The 14,308-nt window shown below is 41.8% G+C and overlaps 2 protein-coding genes across 2 annotated transcripts; both read left to right on the top strand.

The window, feature by feature from the left end:
* Positions 1 to 283: 283 nt before the first annotated feature.
* Positions 284 to 1,210, top strand: LOC144256220 (olfactory receptor 9G19-like). The gene has a single exon (XM_077801307.1). It carries the CDS (start codon positions 284 to 286, stop codon positions 1,208 to 1,210), a length of 927 nt encoding a protein of 308 aa, XP_077657433.1.
* A 7,882-nt stretch (positions 1,211 to 9,092) lies between these two features.
* LOC144256222 (olfactory receptor 9G19-like) lies at positions 9,093 to 10,019 on the top strand. The gene has a single exon (XM_077801309.1). The coding sequence runs from the start codon at positions 9,093 to 9,095 to the stop codon at positions 10,017 to 10,019; it is 927 nt and encodes a 308-aa protein (XP_077657435.1).
* Positions 10,020 to 14,308: the final 4,289 nt, after the last annotated feature.

Raw genomic sequence — 14,308 nt, 5'->3', positions numbered from 1 at the left:
GTTCTCCTCTCCCCCTCTTCCATGAGGCTCAATCTTCCAGCAATGTGATAAGAGCAGTTGACTTGGACACAGGCTGCAGATTGGTTCATCAAAACCATCACAGAATTCCCTGAGTTATGATCATTACATAAGCTGCTTCTTGGGCGTTTTTCCATTGAGAGAAGATGAACCTCTGTAGACAAAAGCCCTTCATGGACAAGGTTTCCAGCTCATCTCCCGCTTCTGTTCTCTTGCTTAGCTCTCTGTGGCCACTGCATCCAAACACAACTTCAGAGAGAGAGAAATGTTCATTCACACCAGAGTGACCCAGTTCATCCTCAGGGGCTTCTCAGACATCCCAGAATGGAGATTAGTGGCTGTCTTATTTTTCTCCTGGGTCTACACCTTTGCCCTCCTGGGGAATATCTCTGTCATCATAGCTGTGGTTAGAGACAGCCGCCTCCACTCACCCATGTACTTCTTCCTGAAGAATCTGTGTTTTGTGGATCTGAGCTACACCTCGGTCACCATCCCCAAGGCCCTGGAAACCACCCTTGAGGGATCTGGGGTCATTTCCTACTTTGAGTGTGTCACTCAGCTTTACATGTTTTTTACATTTGCTTCTACCGAGTGCTTTCTGCTCACGGCCATGGCTTATGACCGGTGTATGGCCATCTACAGGCCCTTGCTCTATGTGGCCATCATGAGCCAGAGGCTTTGCTGTGCCTTGGTGGTCCTGGCCTGGGTGGGCGGGGCCCTCTATGCAGCCTTCCTGGCCCTCAACACCTTCTCCCTTCCCTTCTGTGGGCCCAATGTTGTTGAGCACTTCTTCTGCGACATTCCTCCTCTCATGAGACTCTCCTGTGCCGACTTCCACTCCAGAGAGGAGGTGGTCTTCACTGTGGGCAGCTGCGTGATCATGAGCTCCTTTGCCCTCAAGGTCCTCTCCTACATCCGCATCATCTCCACCCTCCTGCAGATGCCCTCCGTGGATGGCCGGTGGAAGGCCTTCTCCACCTGCTCCTCCCACCTGACCACAGTCCTTCTGTTTTACACCAGTGCAAGCTTCACCTACTTGAGGTCTGCCTCTCAGTACTCCCCTACCCAGGGTCGCCTGGCATCCATTTTCTACTCCATCCTCACCCCTTCCTTGAATCCTGTCATCTACTGTCTGAGGAACCGAGACATGAAGGATGCTCTACACAGACTCTACTGTCAGAGAAAGTTCTGAGTGCTAGCCACCGCAGGGTGTGGGCACTTGTCCAGGGGTCTGATGGCCAGGGGGTGCAGACAAACTTTACCCCATTCCTCCCCCTGATTCTTCACCCTGCAGACCCCTCCCCACACGGCCACCTGCTGCTTCTCCTCTCTCTCCAGATGGTCTTTTGCTTCAGTGGTTTTATATACTTTTCCACCACAGAAAAAAAAATTGATTTCTTCAGTTAGTACCCTAAAAATCACTTCTTTCTAATATTTGTTTTTAGTTGGACACAATATCTTTATTGTGTCTAAAAAAAATTCTTCTTCCATTGGGTGTATCTGTAAGAATTCATGATCTTTTTTTTTCCTCTGAGCTTTTCTTATATGGTACTCTCAGATCTTTATCATCATTCTCATGTAATGGTCACTAATCTTCAATTTTAATCTTTCTCTTGACACCCTGTCTTTGAATGTAAGATAACGAACACAATTTTAACCTTTCTAAAATCTACTTATTCCTTTCCCTCTCTTTCAAACTGCTTTACTATTCCTAATTCAGGTATTTAGCCCCTATTCTGCTTAGATCTTGAAGCCAATGAGTAGACCCCATTCTCATTTCATCTTTGAAGTTGTTGAAAATGGAAAGCCATATTGAAATGGAAATGGAAATGGAAAGCTATCCGTATGCTCTACCACTAGCTATTATCCCAGACCCAATAATCTAATTTTAGACATTGTTTAGCTTTTGACAGCTCCTTCTTTGCAATAGAGTCAAGTTAAATAAAATAAAAAGTTTTGTTGTGATCTATGTGATAGAGTGCCATGAACATGCAGAATTGACAATCACATGATTTGGGGTATGAAATGATTGACAACTCTTTAAAAGTCAGATAAATATAAAGCAAGTTTTGTTTCCCACAAGGTAGTTATTGTGTGAATATCATGAGTTACTTTATTCTATAAGTTTTCTAAATGCACAAAAAATGACAAAGTGGTCATTGAAAGTGGGCCTAAGTTAGTTAAAATGTATGTTAGGAATTCAAGGACAAAACACTGACAAAATAAAACCATATATAATTGTTTAAAAAAAGAAATTAAAGAAAAAAGAAAAAGAAAGAAAAGGAAAACAAAGCAGCAGGAAGTGATGGCACATGCCTGTAATACAGTTACTTGGGAGGCTGAGGCAGGAGGATCACAAGTTCAAAGCCAGCCTCAGCAAAAGCAAGGCACTAAGCAACTCAGTGAGACCCTGTCTCTAAATAAAATTCAAAATAGGGCTGGGGATGTGGCTCAGTGGCTGAGTTCCCCTTAGTTTAAACCCTAGTACCCACTGCCACAAAAAATTGACTCAAGTGAAAACAAAAAGAGAGAATTAGAACTAATGGGCATCTAAATATGGAAAATATCTACATTACCACATTCAAGTTAACTACAAAAGTTATAACATATTAATAAAAAATATACTTGGTATTGAACTAGGGGCACTTAACAACTGACCCATATCCCCTGTCTATTGTTAAAAAAAATTATATTTGAGTCAGGGGTCATTAAATTGCCCAGGATGGCCTCAAACTTGGGACACTCCTCCCTAGCTTCCTGAGTAGCTGGAATTGCACACATGCAAAACAGGCCAAGCTGTGTGTGTTTCTGTATTGTCTGTACTCTATAAGACAAATCTACTTAGCACAACTCAGGAAGCACATTCTTTGGCAGAGTAGACATTAATGTACATACATACATATACATGTGTGTATATATGTAAGTCTCTAAACCATCTGCATATCTAAGCACCTTCTCTCCAAAAATCTGACTGACCCTCCACAGGGCCCCATGAGCTCCTGATCTGCAGCCAGATAAATCCCAACATTATCAACCTCTACTATGAATTTATTAAAATTTATTTCACTAACTGGCATTTCCATGTTTCCCAGGTTGTGCTTTTTCGAGCTCTCTCAAATAACGCAAGGTGCCCCTAGGAATTCTCAATCAATGTTATCTATAAATAAAATATCCAGTTGTAGGCACCAAATATATTCCCAGGGCAAGTTCCCTAGAGAGCTCCAGTCACATTACCTCATTTTCCTTGATGGTGTGGAAGTGGTAACAAGGCCCATTATTTAATGGACATGCAGAAGAACCAGCCACCCCACCCACCTCTCCAGCCTTCTCCTCCCTAGGACTTGCTGACTTGCTGATGAGGAGGTTCTGCTCTGCCCTCACTTGGATGTGTCTGGATGCAAAAAGTAAGTCTTGCTCCATGTGAGATCTGATTAGTTGAGATAAAACCTCATGGATACCTAACGGCAAGTGACATCTTTAATTTGTCTTGACTTCCATTTATTTTAGAATGTTACAGGGCTAGAAATCAGACAAAGGCTCAGATAAAATGGGTGGATTATTTGCATTTTACAACCAGTCAGAGTTTAATATCCCAACCACGTGTGCATATCAGTTATGTACAAGAACACATGTCCACTTCTAGTTGAACAGTCTTATTTATATTCTGGATGGGAATCGCTGCTAATTCCTACTTCCGTGGCTGTTGAAATAACTTCAAATCTGTTGGGGAATGTTGACAGCATCAAATGGCTCACTCTACAGAGATGACTACTCTTTATTTTCCCTTGTAATGATAAGAATAAAGAATCACATATTTCACAATCATGATTTACTTGAAGATATCCACAAATGACATTGTTTTAGCTTTCCAATTTTGCAGGAATTGTGAGCTAATGCATACTGCCTCTGGTAAACACACCTCAGAAGTAGGGGACCAGTTTGCTTCATGTGCACCTCCAACTGCTATCATAGAGTCAGGTCTGACTGGGGAAGCATGGGGTGAATGTGTCTCCAGAAAACCCCTACTGCGCAGAGAAAAAATATAAAGTCCTCACACTTATTGAGCATGAATAATGCACCAGATGCTCTTAGAGAATTGCCCGTGAGTTCTGTTTAAGCAGGAGTTTATTTACAAGCATGTGGACACTCAAGACATCACAACCATGTAGACACTGCAAGTCTGAAGTCCTTGAATGACCAGCTGTGAGCAGGACACAGATGGCCTTTCTGTGGGGTATATGGTCAGCAGATAGTCTTTGTGAGGATGTTTGAAAAAAAAATAAGAAAGAAATCAAAAGACTGATTGTGTCTGTCCTTGTAAAGCTGACATGGGAACATAGGACCAAAGGCAGCCTGGGTCATCTGACAGGGGGCAATGGGTGATCAGAGGAGGGAGTGGGAAGGAATAATTCAGGCAGGACATTGGCAGCTGGGATCCAAGGTACAACAACAGCATTGCCTCCATCTGAAGAATATGCCTCTGTTTTGGATTGCACTAAGGAGCTTCAGTTCAGGACCACCTACCTGTCCCCTCCAACACCTAGTAACACCCTAAAGGAAACCACAGAGATTCCTGAAGATGCAGGAAGGTGAGATTCACACTGCTGGGTTGATACACCTGTTTTAAACTATTGTTTCAAATGTGTTTTTCATGATTTATTTTTTGGCAATGGAAACGATGCTTTCTCTTTTGCAATTACATACACATTCAAGCAGCAAAACAGATAAGCAGGCTATTAACCCTGGGGAACAAATGTATTCATGGGCCAGTGAGAGCAGTAGCATGCTCCCACAGGACATTTCTTTCATTGGTTGGCATCCTCTAGAAAGAAGAGAATTGGAGGATACTGGGCTAAAGTTTATTTTGTTAACAAAGACCTTCTCAGGGGAATAATGTTTTACTGTTTAGAAGGCACAAGTTTTCACGATGCAAATGTTGATTACCACAATATTAATTTTGAGAATTACTAACATTAGCAATCATCTGAACTTCAGTGACTCCTGGTGAGACCCACTGTATTCCATTCACCTCCACATACAATTGGTAACAACTGTTTCAGCATGCATCCAAGCATGCATCCCACACTCAGGATTTGACATCTCTCTTATAAAATCCCAGGGACCTCACCATCCAGGGTTTCACGGCTCCTCTTGCAATGAGGGAGGACTGGGGAAGTGGTTCAGGGATGGAAAGGGGGGACATCTGGCTCCAAACCCTCTTGGATTAGCCTCAGCCCAGGCACACACTCTCACCTATTCTTTGAACATTGAACCAGGAGCCATAACTCACATGGGTGTGTCAGGCATGAGCCATGTGGGCATTCTGCTAACTGCGGCTTCATCCCTGACCACCTGAGCATTCACACCCTTCTGGGTTTCCCCAAGGACCTCTATGCACACCCATCTCCACACCATTCTTTGAATTATTTTTCTTTGCACTTGACAGGGGATATATGTGACAGGTTGCATCAGGAATTTTCCAGATAGGTGAAGACCCCAAGATACTTCTCCCCACTATAGGAACTTAAGGGTTGAACTCTGCACAACTTGCCATTCCCCAAGTATTGCACAGATATCTCCCACCAACGGAAAATTCAAGGACTGCCTCTAACAGCTGCTCAGGATCTAGCTTTGGCAGCAGCCACACCTATGTCAATGCTCTTTAGTGTTCTCCAAGTCCAGATTCTACCTGCCCACTGACTGGCCTGGAGTCAATGAGTGGAGGGTCTTAGTCAACTGTCTTCTTTCAATTCTTACTAATGTTGAATATAGAGAGAGGTGTGGGAATCAGAGATGGACTGTGTTCTTGGCTCTCCAGTTCTTCTGCAGATAGGGAATGCCTCCTCTGGAGTTTGGGGTAAGTTGGGGAAGAGCAGGCTCAGAACAGCAAATAAGCTTCTACCATTCAACAATATTTAATAATCAGTATGATCATATTTCATAATGTGGTTCTGTTGAGTGTCTGCAAGATTCCTAACTGTTCTTATGCAGGATCTTGAGCACTCCCACTGCTGGAAATGCTAGAGTGAGCTCCTGTAGAACCACATCTAAAAGCCAAGTGTGTGAAGGGCAGGTTGTACACAGGCTGCTCACTCTTTCATTCTCCACTGAGCACCAACTGGGCTTGGTCCTGAGCACTGACTGCATGAAGAGAAAGACAGAGCCCCATCCTGCTCAGAAGGGTCATGCCTGCAGAGGGAAAAAATGGAAAATAGGAAATAAATACTAAACCCAGACTTCTAAGGTGCAGGGATTTGGTACGCACACCTGGAATCAAGGCTTACATCAAGTTTATGCGTTCAGTAAAAGACAATTTCCCTGGGCTTTAGCAGAGTTGTTTTATAAAAGATCCCTCAAAACTATTTTTAGGTATTCTAACTCCAATATGTTTATTGTGACCCACTTCACCTCAATGTGTTTGAGGATATGAAACAAATCTGGGACTCTTCCACATGAGGTGACAGTGGATAAAAGTTTACATGGATATATTTAATCCTATCAGATGTCAGAATAGAGTTAAATTTCCCAACTTTAACCAACTTTCCCAGTAAAATGAATTCCCTATTGAAAACGTGGCTAAGATGAGCTCTTGTCAGAGCTTTGTTGTAGGGCCTTCCAGAAAAGCCCAGCCTTGAGTCATTATCGTCAATCACATGAGCAAAGACTTTAGGAGGAGTGGGAATGGATGTGCAGGAGGCGGTGAGAGCTGTGGCCACTCTCTAACACCTTCCTGCTTTGCCTCTGCAAGTTCCCTGTCCTGTCTGAAAAACGAGGCTTGAGGGAAAACATCTCCCCCATCAGGGTCAGGAGCCAGAACATCACCACGACCCCACTCGATGCATCTGTGCAGAGAAAACAACTGTTTAATAATGTGTTTGAACCTTAGATCTGTTAGACCCATGTTTTTGTTCTCTGATTTCTGAAATATTTCCATGTTTATTAAATATCTTATACTGTAGTAAGTACAGTTTATAAGATTTTGTGAATTTTAAAAAGTATTTCATATTTCAAATTAAATTAATAAAATATATATGTAAGAAATATAACACTAAATCTTTTTTACTAAGTAATTTTAATGATTTTATTGGTGCATTATAGTTATATATAATAGTGGTTTATAGTTATACATAATAGTGGTTTCATTTTAAAATATTAGTATTGCATAAAAATAAAATGCCACATTTCAGCCCCTGTACTTCTACTTCTCCACCCTTTTCCTATTCCCCTGACCTCCTTCCTGTTCTAATGATCTTCTTTATATGTGTTTCCTGTTTTTTAAATTAGCACTATAAAGACAAACGTAAGATCGGCATTCACTGGGGTGTGTGTATCCATGTTCATAGCAAAATTTGATCATTTTAATTTCTTAGTTCCTCCTTTCCTGTCCCTGTTCACTCCCTCCCATCCTCCCTACTCCACTGTTTTACCTTCTTGAGGTTCACTCTTTTCCATTCCTTATTTTGTTCTAGCCCCCCATTGGAGAGGAAACATTCCACTGTTGATTTTCTTACTCTCTTATTTCACTTAGCATGAAGTTCTCCAGTTCCATCCCCTTTCTCCAGTTCCATCCATTGACCAGCAAATGACATCATTTCATTCTTTTTATGGCTCAGTAAACTCCACAGCATATATAGACCACATTTTCTTTAGCCATTCACTCTTCACAGGCACCTGGGCTGGTTCCATATCTTAGCTATTGGGAGTCATGCTGTAAACATGGAGGGTTGTGACTGTGTCACTATAGTATGCCAATTTTAGTTCTTTTGGATGAATACAAAGGAGTTGGATTGCAGGCTCATATAGGATTCCATTGGTAGTCTTTGGAGATATCTAGTATTTTCAAAAGTATTATTCCACACTGCAAAGTCCAGTTTTCTGAGTCACACATGGCACAAGGAACAAGAATCTTCTAAAAGACAAGGCTTTTTCTGCAGGTCACAGACTGAGCTCTGAAGAATGGACTTCTACTTTATTCTTTCTGAGAAAAGAGGTCCATCCTACCTCCTTTCAGGTAACATTTGCAATATAAAGAGACACCCAGCCAAACTTCACAGACAGATGGAATCCTGAGTGGCAGTGAACACAATCCTGTTCTCTCCTGTATGTTCTGTTAGCGGTTTGCTGAAGAGTGACTGCATTTAATTCTCTGTCTTAACCTTTCCTCCTTCTCCTCTTTCTCCTGATCTGGTGCAACTTCCTGCATTTCTTTTCTTCCTTGTCATTGGTTCTTGTTGTTGTTTTGTGTTTATATTATTACCTAGAAGTTGATATAGAAGTTGAGGTAGTCTTTCATGGTTTTTAACATATTAAATATTTTCTGATCGATATATATTAATTGTACTTCACAAATTTAAAAAATCATTTACTAATTTAGTAAACCCTGAAACTACCAAAAAAAAACCCCAGTAAAATCATTCAACTTTACAAAAAAAAAACAAGAAAATCAATAGTTTAGGGAAGGACAGCAAAACTGACACCAGTAAAGGGAACTGGGCAAGAAGGTAATCATACAAAAAAAAAATCTAGGAGGGCTTGGGGACTGTATAGGCAGTCACACCAGGAGGAAGGAAGGAGTTAAAAAATACACATCTCTCCATTGGCTAAAACATGACTGATAGAGTTAATGTTGAAACACCCCAAAGTGGTGAACTATGGCAATGTATGAAATAAATACATGAAACTTCTTACCTGAAGCCATCCAAAATGAGGGGGAGGAAAAATAGGTGAGACATCTCTCCTCTCCTCTCCTCTCCTCTCCTCTCCTCTCCTCTCCTCTGTTCTGCCCTTCTGTGTTCTCCTCTCCCCCTCTTCCATGAGGCAATGTTTTCCAGCAATGTGATAAGAGCAGTTGACTTGGACACAGGCTGCAAATTGGTTCATCAAAACCATCACAGAATTCCCTGAGTTATGATCATTACATAAGCTGCTTCTTGGGCGTTTTTCCATTGAGAGAAGATGAACCTCTGTAGACAAAAGCCCTTCATGGACAAGGTTTCCAGCTCATCTCCCGCTTCTGTTCTCTTGCTTAGCTCTCTGTGGCCACTGCATCCAAACACAACTTCAGAGAGAGAGAAATGTTCAATCACACCAGAGTGACCCAGTTCATCCTCAGGGGCTTCTCAGACATCCCAGAATGGAGATTAGTGGCCGTCTTATTTTTCTCCTGGGTCTATGCCTTTGCCCTCCTGGGGAATATCTCAGTCATCATAGCTGTGGTTAGAGACAGCCGCCTGCACTCGCCCATGTACTTCTTCCTGAAGAATCTGTGTTTTGTGGATCTGAGCTACACCTCGGTCACCATCCCCAAGGCCCTGGAAACCACCCTTGAGGGATCTGGGGTCATTTCCTACTTTGAGTGTGTCACTCAGCTTTACATGTTTTTTACACTTGGTTCGACTGAGTGCTTTCTGCTCACGGCCATGGCTTATGACCGGTGCATGGCCATCTACAGGCCCTTGCTCTATGGGGCCATCATGAGCCAGAGGCTTTGCTGTGCCTTGGTGGTCCTGGCCTGGGTGGGCGGGGCCCTCTATGCAGCCTTCCTGGCCCTCAACACCTTCTCCCTTCCCTTCTGTGGGCCCAATGTTGTTGAGCACTTCTTCTGCGACATTCCTCCTCTCATGAGACTCTCCTGTGCCGACTTCCACTCCAGCGAGGAGGTGGTCTTCGCTGTGGGCAGCTGCGTGATCATGAGCTCCTTTGCCCTCAAGGTCCTCTCCTACATCCGCATCATCTCCACCCTCCTGCAGATGCCCTCCGTGGATGGCCGGTGGAAGGCCTTCTCCACCTGCTCCTCCCACCTGACCACAGTCCTTCTGTTTTACACCAGTGCAAGCTTCACCTATTTGACGTCTGCCTCTCAGTACTCCCCTACCCAGGGTCGCCTGGCATCCATTTTCTACTCCATCCTCACCCCTTCCTTGAATCCTGTCATCTACTGTCTGAGGAACCGAGACATGAAGGATGCACTACACAGACTGTATTGTCAGAGAAAGTTCTGAGTGCTAGTGACTGCATGGTGTTGGCTCTTGTCCAGGGGTCTGATGGCCAGGGGGTGCAGACAAACTTTACCCCATTCCTCCCCCTGATTCTTCACCCTGTGGACCCCTCCCTATAAGGCCACCTGCTGCTTCTCCTCTCTCTCCAGATGATCTTTTGCTTCATTGGTTTTATATACTTTCCACCACAGAAAAACTAATTTTGATTTCTTCAGGTTGTACAATAAAAAATCACTTCTTTTTAATATTTATTTTTTTTGGACACAATATCTTTATTGTGTCTAAAAAAAAAATTCTTCTTCCATTGGGTGTATCTGTAAGAATTCATGTTCTTTTTTTCCCTCTGATCTTTTCTTATAAGGTACTCTCAAATCTTTATCATTATTCTCATGTAATGGCCCCTAATCTTGAATTTTAATCTCTCTCTTGACTCTGTGTCTTTGAATGTAAGATAACGAACACAATTTTAACCTTTCTAAAATCTACTTATTCCTTTCCCTCTCTTTCAAACTGCCTTACTATTCCTAATTCATTTATTTAGCCCATGCTCTGCTTAGATCTTGAAGCCAAAGAGTAGAACCCATTCTCATTTCATCTTTGAGGTTGTTTAAAATGGAAAGCCATATTGAAATGGAAATGGAAATGGAAAGCTATCCATATGCTCTGTCACTGAGCTACAATCCGAGACCCAATAATCTGATTTTAGAGATTGTTTAGCTTTTGAGAGCTCCTTCTTTGCACTAGCATCAAGTTAAATAAAATAAAAAAGTTTTGTTGTGATCTATGTGATAGAGTGCCATGAACATGCAGAATTGACAATCACATGATTTGGGGTATGAAATGATTGACAACTTTTTAAAAAGTCAAATAAATATAAAGCAGGTTTTTGTTTCCCACACAGATAGTTATTGTGTGAATATTATGAGTTACCTTCTTCTGTAAGTTTTCTCAATGCACAAAAAATGACAAAGTGCTCATTGAAAATGGGCCTAAGTTAGTTAAAATGTATGTTAGGAATTCAAGGACAAAACACTGACAAAATAAAACCATATAAAATGGTTAAAAAAAGAAAGAAAGAAAACAAAGTAGCAGGAAGTGGTGGCACATGCCTGTAATACACTGACTTTGGAGGCTGAGGAATGAGGAACACAAGTTCAAAGCCAGCCTCAGCAAAATCGAGGTGCTAAGCAACTCAGTGAGACCCTGTCTTTAAATAAAATACAAAATAGGGCTGGGGACGTGGCTCAGTGTTCGAGTGCCCCTGAGTTCAATTCCTGGTACCAAATAAAAATAAAAACAAAACCAGAAAGAAGAGAGAAACTAAAAAAATAATAACAAATATGAAAGAATTATGAATGTTGTAGATGTTGAATTAATTCTTTCAATAATTACTAGAAATGTAAATGTCCAAAACAAGACAGAGTTGATTACAAAAATCAACTATATGCTACTTACAAGAAATTCACTTTAAATATACAGATATTGTTAGATGTAAAGAAATGGAGAAAGAACCACCATGCTGAAACTAACCAAAAGAAATGGGGCAGCTGTGTTGAGTTCAGATAAGGATTTTGGGAACAATGAAAGTAATCAGGAATAAAGAGGAAATTAGATAATATTAAACAATTCATTTCCCAAAGAAGATGCAAAATTCCTTAATATGTCTATAGCAGACACAAGGATATCAAAAACTACTAAAATTCTAGGAGAAATAGACACATTCATATTTTTATTATTATTTTTTTTTATGTGATGCTGAGTATTGAACCCAGTTCCTCACATGTACAAGGAAAGTGCACTCTACTGCTGAGCTATAACCCCAGCCCCCACATCCACATTTTTTTGGGGACTTCAACCACAGTTATTGTCTGGTCTGAGTAATGAATAATCAATTGATGAATGGCTCCGTCTAGAGGGATCATCCCTCAACCACATAAAGGGGTGCACAGGACAAATCCACTGACAACATGGTACTGAACACTGGGAAAATGGAAAGAATTTTCTCCAGAAGCAGGGATAGGGCAATTCCCCTTCTTTAATACAGTAAGTACTTAACATTTCAGCCAGAGTACCCGGCAAGAGAAAGAAAGACACAAACAGGAAAGGGGGAAGTGCCATTCTTCCTGCTTCCAGATGATGTGAGTCCATAGTGGATCCCGAGAGGCCACCCAAAGACTGGTAAACCCCGCAGAGCAGGAAGTCAAGATCAGCCCATAATAACCAGTGGCTTTGCTGTACACTCAAAGTGGACCTTTTGGAAAAAGATTTGGGGGAAATAATCCCATTCATAATAACCACAAAAATAGGTAGAAATCAACTTCACCATGTTATGGGCCAGGCTATATGGGCGATCACCAAACAGACTCCATTTTGCCCTGAGACTCCACTTCACGTAAGAAGGCTTCTCCCACGGGAACACCCCGCCTCTGTACCCATCAACAGTTGCTTTGCATAGCATGTTTGGCCACACAAAATCGCAATTCTTATACAATGTTTGTTAAGAAAAGAGAAGGCCACTGACTCCCAAGTGGTCAAAGAACAAGCATGGGACAGCACCAGGACTGGAGGCCAAGGCTCCTGCCTCCTCTCAGTCTTCTTCCTCCTGTCCCCTCTCTTCACACCTAACAAAGGTTTCCCAACACCAACTGCAACCAGGCTCTGTGCTGGGCAATGGGGACACAATATTGACTGGACAAGACCCTGTCCTCCAGGACTCACAGAAGCATCTAATCCTGCTCATTAAAAGGCCACCCAGAGAGAAAACAGAAGACTGGTTCTCAGGCCAGGGCTGGCAATTTCCTGTAAAACTGCTCAGAGAAATGTTTTGGTCTGGTGGAGCTGCTGGTGGCCTGTCCTGGACATGGTGGTGGTTCACAGCTGTAAGCATGTGAGGAAATAACACAACTGTGCACTAAGTGGGTGAAGTTATCAAATCTAAACTACACATTTCAACTTTTTTTTCCCCAGAGCATCTGTGAAGGAAATATTGAATGTTGTCAGAATCCAAATGGAGTCACTTGTGTAAAACATAACCAAAAATAAATAAATAAGCAAAGACAAAGGAAGAACTCTTACACATAATTGCCTGATAGTTACCATCACAAAACACTCTGCCAGAGTCACTAGCTGAATAGGGGCTGCCACAACCTTATACAAAAAGTACCAGTGCAAGGACATCTGCCCAGAAACTGTTCAACCTTGGACTGATACCACGCTTATTGTTAACCACTGTGGCCAAGGATTATTTGCTTCAAAATATCTGACACAATTCTCATTAAAACTTCCCCTCACCTCAACTTCTTTGTGTGTAGACAGACAGACAGACAGACCCTGGGGATGGAACCCAAGGGCACTCTACAACTGAGCTATGCTGTTGGCCCTTTTTATTTTTCTTATATTGAGACAAGTTCTTGCTAAGTTGCTCAGGAGGGTGTCAAATTTGTAATCCTCCTGCCTCAGTCTCCCACGTAGCTGGATTACAGGGGTGTACCACGGTGCCCACAGTTCTCTATGTCATGCATATTCCCATTGCAAAGCTCTGTTATCCCCCAAATAAATGTCAGTATTCTTTGGAGAATGTAATTTTTAAAATTATTTAGGTTGACACACCTAATTAAGACTCCTCAACAGGTCAGAGATTTTCCTTCTCTTTTTTTTTGACTATATATATATATATATATATATATATATATATATTTGTTCTAATTAGTTATGACAGTAGAATGCATTTTGACACATCATACATGAATGGAGTACAACTTCTCATTCGTCTGGTTGTACATGAGTTGCACAGGTAACATAATCATGTGTATACACAGGATAATAATGTCCAATCCATTCTACTCTCATTTCTGTCCCCATTCCCCCACCTCTCCCTTCACTCCCCTCTGTCTAGTCCAATTTACTTCTATTCTTCCCAATCCTTCCCTTCTCATTTATGAATTAGCATCCATATATCAGAGAAAACATTCAGCCTTTGATTCTTTGGGATTGTCTTGTTTCACTTAGCATACTATTCTCCATTTCCATCCATTTCCCAGCAAATGCCATAATTTCATCCTTCCTGAAGGCTGAGTAGTATTCCATTGTGTATATATACCAGTTTCTTTATTCATTCATCTGTTGAAGGGCATCTAGATGGTTCCATAGTTTAGCTATTGTGAATTGAGCTGCTATAAACATTGACGTGACTGTATTACTGTAGTATGCTGATTTTAAATCCTTTGGGATTTTCAGAAAAAGATGGTGGCGGGAAGCGAGTAAGCCGCTCCGTGCTCCGCGCCGCCGCGCCC

The sequence above is a fragment of the Urocitellus parryii genome, chromosome 7 (assembly GCF_045843805.1).
Source record: "Urocitellus parryii isolate mUroPar1 chromosome 7, mUroPar1.hap1, whole genome shotgun sequence".
Taxonomy (NCBI): domain Eukaryota; kingdom Metazoa; phylum Chordata; class Mammalia; order Rodentia; family Sciuridae; genus Urocitellus; species Urocitellus parryii.
The sequence above is the reverse complement of the archived record's forward strand: the minus strand, read 5'-3'. Positions and strand labels throughout refer to the sequence as shown.